The sequence below is a fragment of the Periplaneta americana genome, chromosome 11, assembly GCF_040183065.1.
Source record: "Periplaneta americana isolate PAMFEO1 chromosome 11, P.americana_PAMFEO1_priV1, whole genome shotgun sequence".
Lineage (NCBI taxonomy): Eukaryota > Metazoa > Arthropoda > Insecta > Blattodea > Blattidae > Periplaneta > Periplaneta americana.
Window position 1 is genome coordinate 57,411,855 of NC_091127.1, and position 14,791 is coordinate 57,426,645.

General features: G+C 37.4%; 1 protein-coding gene across 3 annotated transcripts in view; it reads left to right on the forward strand.

Moving 5' to 3' along the window:
- The window catches only part of LOC138709033 (protein peste-like), a 140,086-nt gene that overhangs the window by 69,301 nt on the left and 55,994 nt on the right, over positions 1-14,791 (forward strand). For all 3 annotated transcript variants that reach the window (XM_069839512.1, XM_069839511.1, XM_069839510.1), the window contains exons 2-3: positions 12,593-12,706; positions 14,313-14,473. In XM_069839512.1, the coding sequence (XP_069695613.1) occupies positions 12,602-12,706; positions 14,313-14,473 (266 nt within the window). In that variant the 5' untranslated portion in view covers positions 12,593-12,601. The remainder of the gene's footprint in view (positions 1-12,592; positions 12,707-14,312; positions 14,474-14,791) is intronic.

Here is a 14,791-nt window from a genome sequence, read left to right on the forward strand (position 1 = left end):
TTTAAAATAAAGGTAAGCCTTAATAAACACGTGTTGATGTTTTAACCTTCATTCTCTAAATGAATGAGTGAAACCTATAATTTCAAATCTGTTTTTTCTTTGGTCGTTTCTCGAGTTCTTTGATATTGCGATTCATTTTACTATGAACATTTAAATAGTAACCTTCTGTTCTTTGAACGTTTCTCGAGTTCATTGATATTGCAATTAGAGTCCTGCAAAACCGGTTGAAAATAATATTAGTATTTATAAATTATATAACGATACTGAGCGCCTGGCGGTGTAGGCAGTATGCAAAGCTCTTACACCTTACTGACTGCCTTATTACTCGGTTTACCGGCGGCTGCGAATTTTGGATATAAAAGGCAGATCACGTCATTGAGACATACAGATATTACAATTACCTATCTTCAAGAGCAACAACTTACATCGTAAAACTACATCCATCAGGAATCTAAAAGTACATTTTTTTTTGTTGTTAAAAATTATATTCTTTCTTAAAGCTGATAATCTATCTTCTTATAAATGACTTCTTAATGAAATAATAATGCATGTGTGTGTACTTACAGTAGTAGCCTGATGAGTTTCAGCATCGTTCTTTCTTCACCTACTCTTTCCAACACAACTTCATATCTTATTCTGTCTGTCCACTTCACACTCTCCATTCTTCTCATATCCATATTTCAAATGCTTCTATTCGTTTCTCTTCATTTCGTCCTAATGTCCATGCTTCTACCCCATACAATGTTACACTCCATACAAATCACTTCACTAGTCTCTTCCTTAGTTATTTTTTCAAAGGTCCGCAGAAGATGCTCCATTTCCTATTAAAAGCTCCCTTGACCGTTACTATCCTCCTTTTGGTTTCTTGGCAGCAGCTGATGTTACTGCTTATAGTAGCCTACATTCCAAGTATTTGAAGCTGTTCACTTGCTCTACTGCTTCATTTAGAATTCGCAAGTTTACCTTCTTTATTTTTCTTGCGACAGTCATGCTCTTCGTCTTATTTGGATTTATCTTCATCCCACAATGCTCACAGCTGTCATTTAGCTCCAGTAGCATATCCCTTAGTAGCATATCTTTTTCTGCCAATAACGCCATATCATCAGCAAATCTTATGCACATTATTCTTCTTCCTCCTCCATTAGTGTATGTAAGTAAAAGGTAAAGGTAAAGGTATCCCCGTAACATGCCATGAAGGCACTTGGGGGGCATGGAGGTAGAGCTCCATGCTTTCCATGACCCCGGCACTAGAATGAGGTGGTGTGGTCGGCACCACGCTCTGACCGCCTTTTACCCCCGGAAAAGACCCGGTACTCAATTTTATAGGAGGCTGAGTGAACCTCGGGGCCGTTCTGAAAGTTTGCCAACGAGAAAAAATCCTGTCACCACCTGGGATCGAACCCCGGACCTTATGTAAGTAATGTCATTAATTTCAGGGGTTATTCTTTGAAATATTTCAAACAAAAAAGTTTAATACAATTTTGCTTGTTTTTGTTTCCTTTTCGAGATAAAAAATATTTTGCAGTGTAGGCTTTCACGGCCGGAGTCTATAGATGTAGATTCATTTTCCGGGCTGAGAGGCCGTGGTCTATTAGTTGGTTTTATACCAGACGTTTCGTCTGCAACTGCGGCAGACATCTTCAGTGGAGTGGTATCCGAGGTCGCAAGACTCTTCTCGGCGTACCTGAGGCAACTGATCCTGTGTCTGATTGTGCGAGCGTATTTATAGTGCGGCTCGCGGGCCGAGGCCTGTTGTCGCTGCGGTCCGCGCCGCTTTGTTCGCTGCTCCCGTTCTGGGTTCCGTCCTTTTGTTGTAGTGGCTTCTTATCTGTTCTGTTTAGGACCGGGTACCAACACTTGTTTAGCTTTACGCCTTCTTCCTTGCGATTAAAGTTGTTGTTGTGTTTATGTATTTCGATCGCTTCTCTATGTAGACGGGGGAAGAAGTGCGTCGTCGTGCTCAAGATGTCCGTGTCCTTGAATCTAATGTTGTGATCGCCCTCTTGATAGGCATGTGCTGCCACTGCCGATTTGTCGATCTGTCCTAGGCGGCAATTCCTATTATGTTCTGTCAGTCTCGTCCTGACGCTCCGCTGTGTAGTACCAATGTAGACCTTCCCGCACGAACACGGAATCCTGTAAACTCCGGCGGACAGCAGCTTATCTCGTTTGTCCTTGGATGACCTCAGCATGTTCCGGATTTGCTTGGTCGGCAGGAAGGTCGTTTCCACTTCATGACGCTTCAGCACCCTGCTGATCCGGTCCGTCACATTCCTTAAGTAGGGTAGGAAGACCGTGCCCTTCTTAGTCGCTCGTTCCTGTGACCGCATCGACGGTGTTACTCTGGGACGCATGGCTCTCTTTATCTCCGGCCTTGAGTAGCCATTGGCCATGAGTGCTGTCGCTACATGGCTCAGCTCCCGTTGGATGTGTCGTGGCTCGGTTACCCGCCTGGCCCTGTTGATCAGGGTTTTCATCATGGCCCGTTTCTGGCCGGGATGATGATTGGAGGTCTTATGCAGATATCTGTCTGTGTGGGTCGGCTTCCTGTAGACGTCATGACCTAGGGTGCCATCTGTCCTCCTTTGTACCATAACGTCCAGGAAGGGTAACCTACCGTCCTTTTCCGTTTCCATAGTGAATTGTACTTGCGTATGGAAGCTATTCAACTGCCTCAGGAAATCCATCAATGATCGTTCACCATGGGGCCAGATTACGAACGTATCATCGACGTATCTAAACCAGCATGAAGGCTTAAGTGTCGCGGCTTCGAGGATCGACTCTTCAAGAAACTCCATATAAAAGTTGGCTATCATCGGACTTAGCGGGCTCCCCATAGCCACACCATCCAGCTGTTCATAGAATTCATAATTCCATTGAACGTATTTCCAATGGAATTATGAATTCTATGAACAGCTGGATGGTGTGGCTATGGGGAGCCCGCTAAGTCCGATGATAGCCAACTTTTATATGGAGTTTCTTGAAGAGTCGATCCTCGAAGCCGCGACACTTAAGCCTTCATGCTGGTTTAGATACGTCGATGATACGTTCGTAATCTGGCCCCATGGTGAACGATCATTGATGGATTTCCTGAGGCAGTTGAATAGCTTCCATACGCAAGTACAATTCACTATGGAAACGGAAAAGGACGGTAGGTTACCCTTCCTGGACGTTATGGTACAAAGGAGGACAGATGGCACCCTAGGTCATGACGTCTACAGGAAGCCGACCCACACAGACAGATATCTGCATAAGACCTCCAATCATCATCCCGGCCAGAAACGGGCCATGATGAAAACCCTGATCAACAGGGCCAGGCGGGTAACCGAGCCACGACACATCCAACGGGAGCTGAGCCATGTAGCGACAGCACTCATGGCCAATGGCTACTCAAGGCCGGAGATAAAGAGAGCCATGCGTCCCAGAGTAACACCGTCGATGCGGTCACAGGAACGAGCGACTAAGAAGGGCACGGTCTTCCTACCCTACTTAAGGAATGTGACGGACCGGATCAGCAGGGTGCTGAAGCGTCATGAAGTGGAAACGACCTTCCTGCCGACCAAGCAAATCCGGAACATGCTGAGGTCATCCAAGGACAAACGAGATAAGCTGCTGTCCGCCGGAGTTTACAGGATTCCGTGTTCGTGCGGGAAGGTCTACATTGGTACTACACAGCGGAGCGTCAGGACGAGACTGACAGAACATAATAGGAATTGCCGCCTAGGACAGATCGACAAATCGGCAGTGGCAGCACATGCCTATCAAGAGGGCGATCACAACATTAGATTCAAGGACACGGACATCTTGAGCACGACGACGCACTTCTTCCCCCGTCTACATAGAGAAGCGATCGAAATACATAAACACAACAACAACTTTAATCGCAAGGAAGAAGGCGTAAAGCTAAACAAGTGTTGGTACCCGGTCCTAAACAGAACAGATAAGAAGCCACTACAACAAAAGGACGGAACCCAGAACGGGAGCAGCGAACAAAGCGGCGCGGACCGCAGCGACAACAGGCCTCGGCCCGCGAGCCGCACTATAAATACGCTCGCACAATCAGACACAGGATCAGTTGCCTCAGGTACGCCGAGAAGAGTCTTGCGACCTCGGATACCACTCCACTGAAGATGTCTGCCGCAGTTGCAGACGAAACGTCTGGTATAAAACCAACTAATAGACCACGGCCTCTCAGCCCGGAAAATGAATCTACATCTATAAAAAATATTGCTTTATATGAAACATTTCGTAGTGTGTTTCGAGAAAGTCATTGATTTAATTCCCATATGTTCAGTGAATTTAAGAGAGCAGTGTATTACGGTAATAAATGATAGGAAGAATTTTAGTTCTGTACTTTAAATGTACAGAAATGTGATCCGAACAAATGTAGCATTGAAAAATTCCTTCACAGAACGAAAAGTTACATTTGTTCGGATCAGATTTCTACACATTTAAAGGACAAAACTAAAATTCTTTTATCATTTATTATTATAATATACTACTCTCTTAAATTGACTTAGCATATTGAGAATTTAGTCAATAGCTTTCCCAAAAGCACGCTATTAAGTGTTTAATATAGGTAGGCCTATAACAATTCTTATCTCGAAATGGAAGCAAAAACGAACAAAATTGCATTAAACTTTTTTGTTTGAAATATTTCAAAGAATAACCTTTGAAATTAATGGGATTACTTACGGTTCACTGTATATATTTATATTTCGACCGTTCTTCAGGTGGTATCCATTGGTTTTGAGAAAATTTATCCTTGTTTTCGCTATCACAGGAATTTGTATTTCTTAAATTGGGTTATGTACCGGTACGATAGTGGGGGACTCTGCAAACGAAAGTCTCGCCCGAAAATGGATCATGCCTTCAAAAAGTTTGGGAACCACTGGACTATAGTGACCGTTGTTTTAAAAATATAGTCCGATTGGAAACTCCTGCGCCCATGCGAAATCATATTATGATCTACAGTCATTTTCTAAGCGCTGAATGAACGACATTGCTTAGCCTATATTCTGCGTGCAAAGGACTTCGTGTAAAATTCCTGTATTTTTTTAATAATACCACAGCTCCTTGGGGCAAGATAATGATAACATTGATAACTATCAATAAAATTGTTTTTCAGTATAAACTAGGGCTGTCATTGCTCACAAATAAATTTAATAATACACTGATCCGTCGATTTAATAGAATGCTTCTGAGTCTAAAGAAAGCAGCAAAACAGTACAAAGTGGTCTGTTGTGACGAGAATCCAAGCTCCCGCATACCAGTAAGGCATCAAATTGACGTTTGAGTATTTCTCACAAAGTAAATATTATTCAACGCCTTGAAAACGGAGTAAATATTAAGGATTTTCTGGAGAGTTTAAAGTAATATTATTTAAATTAACTAATTAATTAATTTAGCTATTTATTTAAATTTTGGTATAGGTTTCCGCGGCTGCTGTTCATTGATTGTGAATTTTTTTTTTTTTTTTTTAATTCCCCCGCATTCTTCAAGTTGCTAGAGCTAACGTTTCGACCACAGTAGGATGGTCGAAAAGTTAGATCTAGCAATTGAGACAACGTGGCACAAGCCCGGAAACTGACAACACAATTTATTTACTTATTTATTTATTTATATATTTATTTATTTATTCAGTTATTTATTTACTTATTTATTTATTTACTTACTTACTCACTCACTCACTTCATTTATTTATTTATTTACTTATTTATTTATTTATTTATTTATTTATTTATTTATTTATTTATTTATTTATTTATTTATTTATTTATTTATTCATTTATTTATTTATTTCAAGACCATTTGCCAGAATCCATTTACTCGAAACCAATAACCCGACTGATCATTTTCCCGAATGGACATTCGCCCGAATCAAATTTTCCAAATCTGTTCCACCGAAGTCACTTCCCCGTAACCAATAACCCGATTGCTCATTTCCCCGAACGTAAACTTTACTCGGGTTCACTTCCCCGAATGCCAAATAACCGGACTGCTGCAGACATAATAAAGAATCAAGTTCCCGTTGCTAGCAAACTATACTTGGGTTTTAGATGAAATTAACTACTAGTTTGAGTTTAAATTAACTGGTTTTACGAGTAGATTAACTTAACAGTTTCATATTAATTTAACAAGTGTGCATATTTTAGTATCATGAATGCTCAACCTGAAATTATAACGGGTAGTAAGGGAATGAAACTTAGGCCTATTATGAACGGTTTCATGTGTGTGAAAAGTAAAAGCGGCGAAGAAGGAAAAATCTATTGGAATTATCAAAGAGTTCGGCAGAAAGAGTGCCGTGCAAGAGCCATTACAACAGGTCATGGTGAAAATCAAATTTTTATTTTCGGGATTCGGGACTATTAACTTTTGGGAAAATAACGTTCCGCGGAGCGGTTTCGGATTTATAGGAATTATCTATTCGGGGAAATAGCCATTCGGAATTTTTGATTAGCGATTTTGTACGGATATTATTCATTCATTCATTCATTCATTTGGTGTTCTGCCCAAGGACAGATATTTCTCTGAAAACACAGCTTTCTTCAATTATTCCTATTTTCTGCCTTCCTTTTTATCTCTCATATGATCCATATATCTTAATGTCGCCTATTTTTATGCTTATTAAACCAGTGGGGTTGGGTCTTTTTCATATACTTAATGGCGGTGTAGTGTAGATATTGATATGTGTCATTGTCTTCAGTATTGGCTCGAGAGAGAGCAAAAATTACAGTTCCTAAGAAAGATAAAACGGTATTACTTACTGATAAAATAAGAGGCCTAGAATATTTTGTAGTCTCCAGATCATTTCAGCAAGATCTCTTAGTAGGATAAAATGATTTTACTCTCTACATTTCAAGTTCTACATGCAGAAGCTATACGAAAATGCTATTGTTCGAAAGCTTAGCACACCTGACATTTTTTTAACTTTTGCCTACAATCCACAATGACCTGAAATAGCTACTGCTATCGTCCTGACAATGATACTTGCGTTTTCGCGTTGAAACTCAAAAACTGAAGTTGGATAGATTCAAGAAAAAGTATTTGGCCTAAAAAATCCATTCAGAGGGAGTATGTTTCGTTATTATGGAAGCAAATAACTATCAAAAAGACAAGTATTCTTCATTGAAAATAAATCTGAAAAATTTTTATTTGAACGTCTAATGAACTTAGTTTGCAGCAGCATTTGCTGCACAAGCCAGTAGTATTATTTACATTTTTATTTTATTCATGAAATAATTCTAATAAATGTCACTCGAGGTCTGAGATTGCTATAGATAAATATACTATAGGGAATAAAATTAATTTGTATTAACGCTATATCAGATTTATTATTTATAATGAATTAACAACTCATAATACCCATTCCCGTATGGTCGATTTTTTACTGACCTTAATATTCCTTGACTTTCATGCTTAATTAAGCATTATGCTTTCTGATTGCAGGGGACTTGCTCCGCCTGTTATGTCTAAGTAGGTAAACATTGGCTTTCCCATTATATCGACGGAGCTGTGTAGTTGTAGTTGACATAACATGTTTTTCTGGATTCTAGTTATGAGTTCACAGAATTCCGAAACATAGAGCTTATTTACTCTGGTTGCACAAACACTTTAGAAGCATGCTGAAGTAGAAATATATTGTGGATTGCCATTTTCTTGCCCCAGGGGGCTGAATTATTACTAAATATACGTAACGTATGAACAAAATAAATATTAAAACAGATGTAATAATTAATATGACTGCTTCAGTGCTTAAGAGCTGAAAAAAACTGATTTATTTATGAGATTACGTAACTAAGCGCAGCAGGATTCTAAAGTACAAGACCTCCACCTTACGCAACATTTAATATACTAGACACATAGGCTACTGGTACGTTGTATTATATACAGGGTCCAGAGTTATGTGGGATAATACAGAGTGTTTCAAAAGTGATGATGAAAAAATTAGGGATGAGAAGTGAAAACGAAGAGAAGCAAAAAAGTTCCAGTAAACATGGATCCTCATATTAACCGTTTACGAGACAATACCATTTTGTGCTGGTTGGGGCCCGCTGAATACTAAGTACTAAGTCAAACAAAAGGAGTGACAATTTAATTTAATTTATCTATCACGATACAGTAAAATGCACAGTTTTGACTTTAACACTACAAAAATGTGATTGAATATGCACAAAAGAAACTTCTTTCAATAAAACACAGCGCTCAACACAATTAAAATTTTACAAAACCCTAGCAGTTCCATTATTAACTTACGGCTCAGAAAACTGATCATTAAACCGCGCATCAAAAAGAAAAATTAAAGTAAGTGAAATGAAGTTCCTACGAGGTGTTGCCGGTTATACTTTATTGGATCATCAAAGAAATGAAAATATCCGACAATTACTAAATATTTTTAATTTAGAAGAAAATATTAAAAATCAGAAACGAAATTGGTACCAACATATTACAAGAATGACTAATGATAGATTACCAAAACAAATTATGGATTATGCACCAACAGGATATAGAAATGTCGGAAGACCGAAAATAAGATAGACAGTTGATTTAAACCTTGAAGACGAAATAGGCCAATAGGCCTAATCCCTGTAGCTGAAGAAGAAGAAGAAGAAGAAGAAACTTTTTTCTTTGAACAACAGAAAAGTTTGTGGATAAGCAAGGTACTGTACAGTATGAACATGTTAATTGAAGAATTTTGCAGCAGGTGTTCAAAATGCATCTGGTCTAGTCTTCTCCACAAAGACCCAAGAATGCGCTCGAGCAATTCTGGGTCATTATTCATTTGCTGGAAGGCATCTACAATCCTATGCTGCAACTCTTCAGGTGCGGTGATGTCTGTTATGCAAACTAATTTTCTCATCAGAAGTAATTGCTAAATTACTATAATTTGGTTTAAGAGACCATTACTTGCTTTCAGTCATCTGATGACTCGTTTATTTCTAGGGTTCAATTAATAAAACTGTTTGTTGAGATACTTTCAATTACGATGGGTATAAATCTGTGGTTTTCCCCACAGATTTCGGAACATTGGTCTTTTGCATAACCCCATACACAAAAATCCAAAGAATTTCAATCCAGTGATCTAGGTACAGGTCCTCCACTATTTATTTATCGTTCATCGTATTGTCCGTTTAGATATTATCTTCTCACATTTACCGAATCTCACCGGACCAGTGGACAACAATGACGTCACGCTGCAGCGAAATAGGAACAAAACTGCTGGAAGGTTCGATGCTGTCATGACGGCTGTACAAGTTGTTATCTGTGCTATGCTAGCAAGATTTTGCGAAATTTCCGTACTGTCATCTCGTTCAAAGAAAAGAGAGCATAAACAATTTATTTCTTGAACCAGTAGTGATACCTGGTCCGTTGACATGATTGCTCATAAGCCATTAGTTGTGCTCATTACAAACAATACAGCAGAACCAAAGCAGAACACACCGCCATGACACAACAGTGCACGATGTCATTCGTCTGCTAATTCCCGCCCTACACAAGAACCAATCAGATTCACTGATGGCGGCTGATGGAGACTGTCACCACCTCTGCAAGCTGATGGAACCGGCGCGACACCGGTGGAGCATCAGTGACGTCATAGTTGAAATTCAGTATACCGTGATGCTGTCAGATTGCTCAGCGCTGAGATTCGGAATACGCTCATAGAAGGAAATGAGATAGGGAGAGTGCGGTATACGTACGAAGCATGAATTTTGCCGCTTTGCCGTATCCAGGCGCTCGGTTCACTGGTTGCCCAATAGCAAAAAATAAAAAATAACTAAATAATAATAATAATAATAATAATAATAATAATAATAATAATAATAATAATAATAATAATAATAATAATAATAATAATAATAATAAATAAATAAATAAATAAATAAAAAAGAGGCATTGTTCGATATAGGTTAATTTTCTGACCATGTTTATTGGACATTTTTTGCTTCTTTTCCTTTTTACTTCTCATTCCTAATTTTTTTACCATCACTTTTGAAACACTGTACATGGATTCAAGAGGAAGTAATTTATAACTATAGACCAGGGATACAGAACTTGCGAGAGAGGGGTGGAAAGCATGGGGAAAACGTTGGTTCCGAGTCCACAGTCCACCGGCGTTGAATGACGTATCTATGGCCCGTACGCAATCACATATTAAGACAGACACTGAATACAAATCCCCTCCCCTACAAAGTCAGTGACGCGGGGATGGAAGGAAGGGATGAGTGACGTATTCCGATGAGTGACGCAACGCCACAATTGTCGCTCAGTTCTACAAGTCTGCAATAGACCCTTGACCAGAAATGTCAATCTTATTTGCTAGAGGGCGTTCAATTCTGTAAAGAGGCAACCCACTGCATATTGTAAGCTAATGTTTGTTTACAATGAATTTTAATTTTAATTTTAATGTGTCATATATGGCGACGAGGCGCTTAACGTGAACTAGAACGAATATACTGCTTGACGTGAAGTTTAAATGGCTGCAATTGCGTAATTTTCGCCCGTGATTCTAAAACATTACATTTTATTGATCAGTTCATTTTCTTCGGTGCATTGAAGTCTCTACGACTGTGATTCTGATACCATTAGATGTTAATCGGAATCCTCTTGTTCTGATGATTTCATTCAGTGTAAATTCATATTAAAATCGATTTTAAAATTTGATTATTTATTGTAAGGGTTCACATATCAGGAAAACAACTATAAAATATCTTTTTTTTCTAAATAATTAAGTACCGATACCGGTACATACAGGTACTATAATTGTCTTTGACGTAATACACTTTGGAGTAATACTCTGCTAAAGAAAGTCGTAATTCAATAAGAAAATTGTAATAAATATTATATCAAAATTGAACTACCCGCCTGTAAAATTTTTATTGGATTTATAGTTTTGGTTTAAACATATTAAACACTTTTTAATCTGTAGTCACTCGCAATTTTAATTTTATTTTTGTCTGTATTGGAATCCCCTCCTGAGCACGAGTCTTACTTATTCAGAGTGGGCTAGTTTATCGTTCATTGTATTAACTTGCATTCATTTAAAACTTACTAGCAATAAAATAAATAAATAGGTAAATGAATAAATAAATAAATAAACAAATAAATAAATAAATAAATAAATAAATACGTAGACGCTGTAAATATGCTGTTTAGGCGTAGTTCTTCGAGTAGCTCTTATCATGGTTTATCCTAATAATAATAATAATAATAATAATAATAATAATAATAATAATAATAATAATAATAACAATAACAATAACAATAATAGTCTAATAATGATAATAACAATAATAATAATATATTTATTTACTAATATTTATTGTGTTGTACAACAGCCTGGGGCCAATAACAGTTCAGCACAAGATAAAATTTAGCACAAGATTTACAGTGAACAAGGAATTAGAGAGACAGTGCATACAAATAATTATTAAAATTAGAGACAAGTAAAAATAAATAATAATGACAAAATGAATACATAACTGCAAAATACATTATACAGAAAATCTCAAAAACAACACAAACAAATGAAATTGAAATGAATGAGATTTTGATTAGTATGCTTATTATAAGAATAACCAAATAATAAACTATACATTAAACGGATCTGAATTAATACAATGTAAATTGGCAGCTTTCATGCATCTGACAACTGGAGAGAGAGATTTCGGCTTATAGGTATTAATAATAATAATAATAATAATAATAATAATAATAATAATAATAATAATAATAATAATAATAATAATAATAATAATAATCATAATAAACTTTTCGGGATGCGCCCTGGTACTATTTTATTTACGACTACATCTCTGCACCAGTCAAATTCATTTATTATTATTCTTTATATGGGCAGGGCATGTAGCACGTATGGGCGAATCCAGAAATGCATATAGTTGGAAAGCCAGAAGGAAAAAGACCTTTGGGGAGGCGAAGACGTAGATGGGAGGATAATATTAAAATGGATTTGAGGGAGGTGGAATATGATGATAGAGACTGGATTAATCTTGCTCAGAATAGGGACCAAATGCAGGCTTATGTGAGGGCGGCAATGAATCTGCGGGTTCCTTAAAAGCCATTTGTAATTAAGTATCCTCTTCGAGACTGTAAAATATTATTACTTTATTCTTCAATACTAATTTCATTCGTACTTTACGTTTATCATGTGCGTCCTAGCAAACAGTGCAAGTGACAATAGCTTTGTGTATAGTCTATGCTGCATATAGCGCAAAAGGAGTGCATCAACTGTTACTCACGCCAAAGCTACTTGAAACCACGACTCTGTTCGCCAGCTTCCGAACTGATAACGTCCAAATTACAAGCTTCATAAAAACATTGACGAATCACTATAGGCCTACCTGTATCCACTCTGCGGTAGCTGAATGGTCAGTCCTTGAGCCTATCACTACCTCTTATTCTCTGAGTCCCACGCTGTACCGCTAACGTGCAGAAGACAACGATGGTAATAATAATTTTGTAGAAACATGTTCCGTCTCTTGAGATGCAAATTTGTCGTTAGTCATATTATGGTTCCAAATAATTCCACGATGATTCAACTGAACGATAAAGCTTCATTGTTTTATATTGACAGGTAACAACCATGCAACGAATCTCTCTTCGCATGTGGCTGGGATCGGCCTTAGTTGTGACAGGTCTGATATTTCTATGCAGCTCGAGCAGCCTTTTCGAATTCATCTTGCGAAAGGTAAGGAAGACAAAATCGTATTTCGTAAAAAGTTTATTTGAAACTCTAACAAATATTGTCTGATAATTTTCATTTTAAGGGTCTTGGAAGGAAAGAAGATATGCCCATTTTTAGCAATTTTATGGTATATAGCGTATTCTATATGTGTCAAATGGAAACTGTCCAATCACAAAAAGTTTAAAAGTGGAAATGTCCGTGTAAGGTAACATTAAACATTTGGTACACTGGCTAAAAATCAGGAATGTTCAAGCATTGAAACTTATTTTTCTCGACAATGCTGTTTTGTAACGTTCCTTGTATTCTTCCAATACCCTTCATGTACTTTTAGTTTAGATTTTAAACTTATGTATTGGTTGGGTAGGGTTAGGTCAAAAATGCAGAACTGACAGAGAAAGGAGTGGACGCATGGGGAGAGCACTGGTTCCCTTCCCATAGCATAGGGAGTTGAATGACGTCTCCACAACCATGCGGCGGATAACAACAAAATGGTGCTCACGAACAAAACGACGGAAGTAGGCTATTTCAGACTACAATAATTATAACACTAAACGTAACCAAGAAATTCGGGTTAAAGGCATTAGGGTCTACATAATATAATGGTATGTAAAAGAATACAGTACGTTTAAATGTAAGAAAAAGATTTGGAAATACATACTTAAAAGCATAATTTCTCATTTCAATTAAATCGGTTGAAATGAACTCATGATACAGAATGATTAAACAAATGATATTCTTGTTGTAGTCTTAGTAGATTAGGGAAACTTCAGTCGTGAATAAATATACTGACGTACTTCCTTTCAAAACATATTGCTATAAAAATCAGATTAAATATCTTACCCTTTCATTGGTATCTAGGCCTGTATAATACGGTTATATGTAAAAACTGAAGCGTTCATAAATTTAAGAAAGTGTGAAAGTACATAACTTCTAGTTTAAATGAAATTGAATTATATTGATCTCATAATAAAACTAAAACAAATCTAATTTATCATGTGAATATAGAGAAAAATCACTCCTATAGATCATTTGGCTCTGGTTGAATATATAATAGTAAGTGTATGCAGTGAAGAGTCACTAATGCACAAAAAGGAATATGTTGATTTCTTTGAGCACTATGAAGCCAAGACGCAGCGCTGGTCACCATGTTGAGTCCGAGTAAACGAATCAAAATCTGTTTTACTATCAAGGAAGTTTTATGGAAAAAAATGTTTTCTTAAAATAGCTATAACCTTTCAGTCTCATTTGAAATGTAGCCTATGGTGACAAAAATAAATCTCTCACGTCTCGATTGCTGTAAGCTTTGTATTAAATTCATAAGGTGAAATTGTTGTTCAAAATGATTAGTTTTCTGAAACTCTCCATAATTCTCACAGAAGTTCTCTGTGCCTCTTTCATAATATTGACTTCTGCAAATATCTAGAAGATCTTCAATAGGATACAAGTATCGCTGGGAGTAGCAATCGTATTCGTGCTTCAGTGGAAGTTTATACTTATATCTTTTTTCCGAGTTCAAATTCATTCTTCTTATTCTTCTCCTTTTCCTCCTAATATCGGATCTTGAAAGGATAGTGACACTTAAATCCTGGGTACGATGTTGTGATTGCAGGCATTGGTATTGTCTCCGTCTTCTCTCTTGTTTGAAATCTGGAGGGCGCCGCCATTCAATATAGATGTGAAAGTCGTCGTCTTCAATTTGACCAATCCTCACCAATTCTTGGAAGAGGATTTCAAGCCACAGTTCGAGGAATTGGGACCATACATCTTATAGTGAGTAATAATTGGTTTTTATCTTTTACTAGTTGTCCTAAAATTCATTTCCCAGAAGATTACTCAGCGAATTGATTAAATTTTCAGGCCTGAATAGAAGAGAGGACAACAAACATTACCAATTGCTTTATTTGCTACTACTTCTCGGAGTAAATTTTTCCAAGTAGATATATTTAGGAAAGAGAGGTCTTCGAAGTCAGGAGAGCGTGAAGCTTTCGAGTTCGGAAGCCATTGGCTTTTCCTGTAATTATAATCCTCATTTTTTGTCTCAAGTTATATTCCAATTCCTGTCCATGCCCTTTTCGCTTACACTGCATT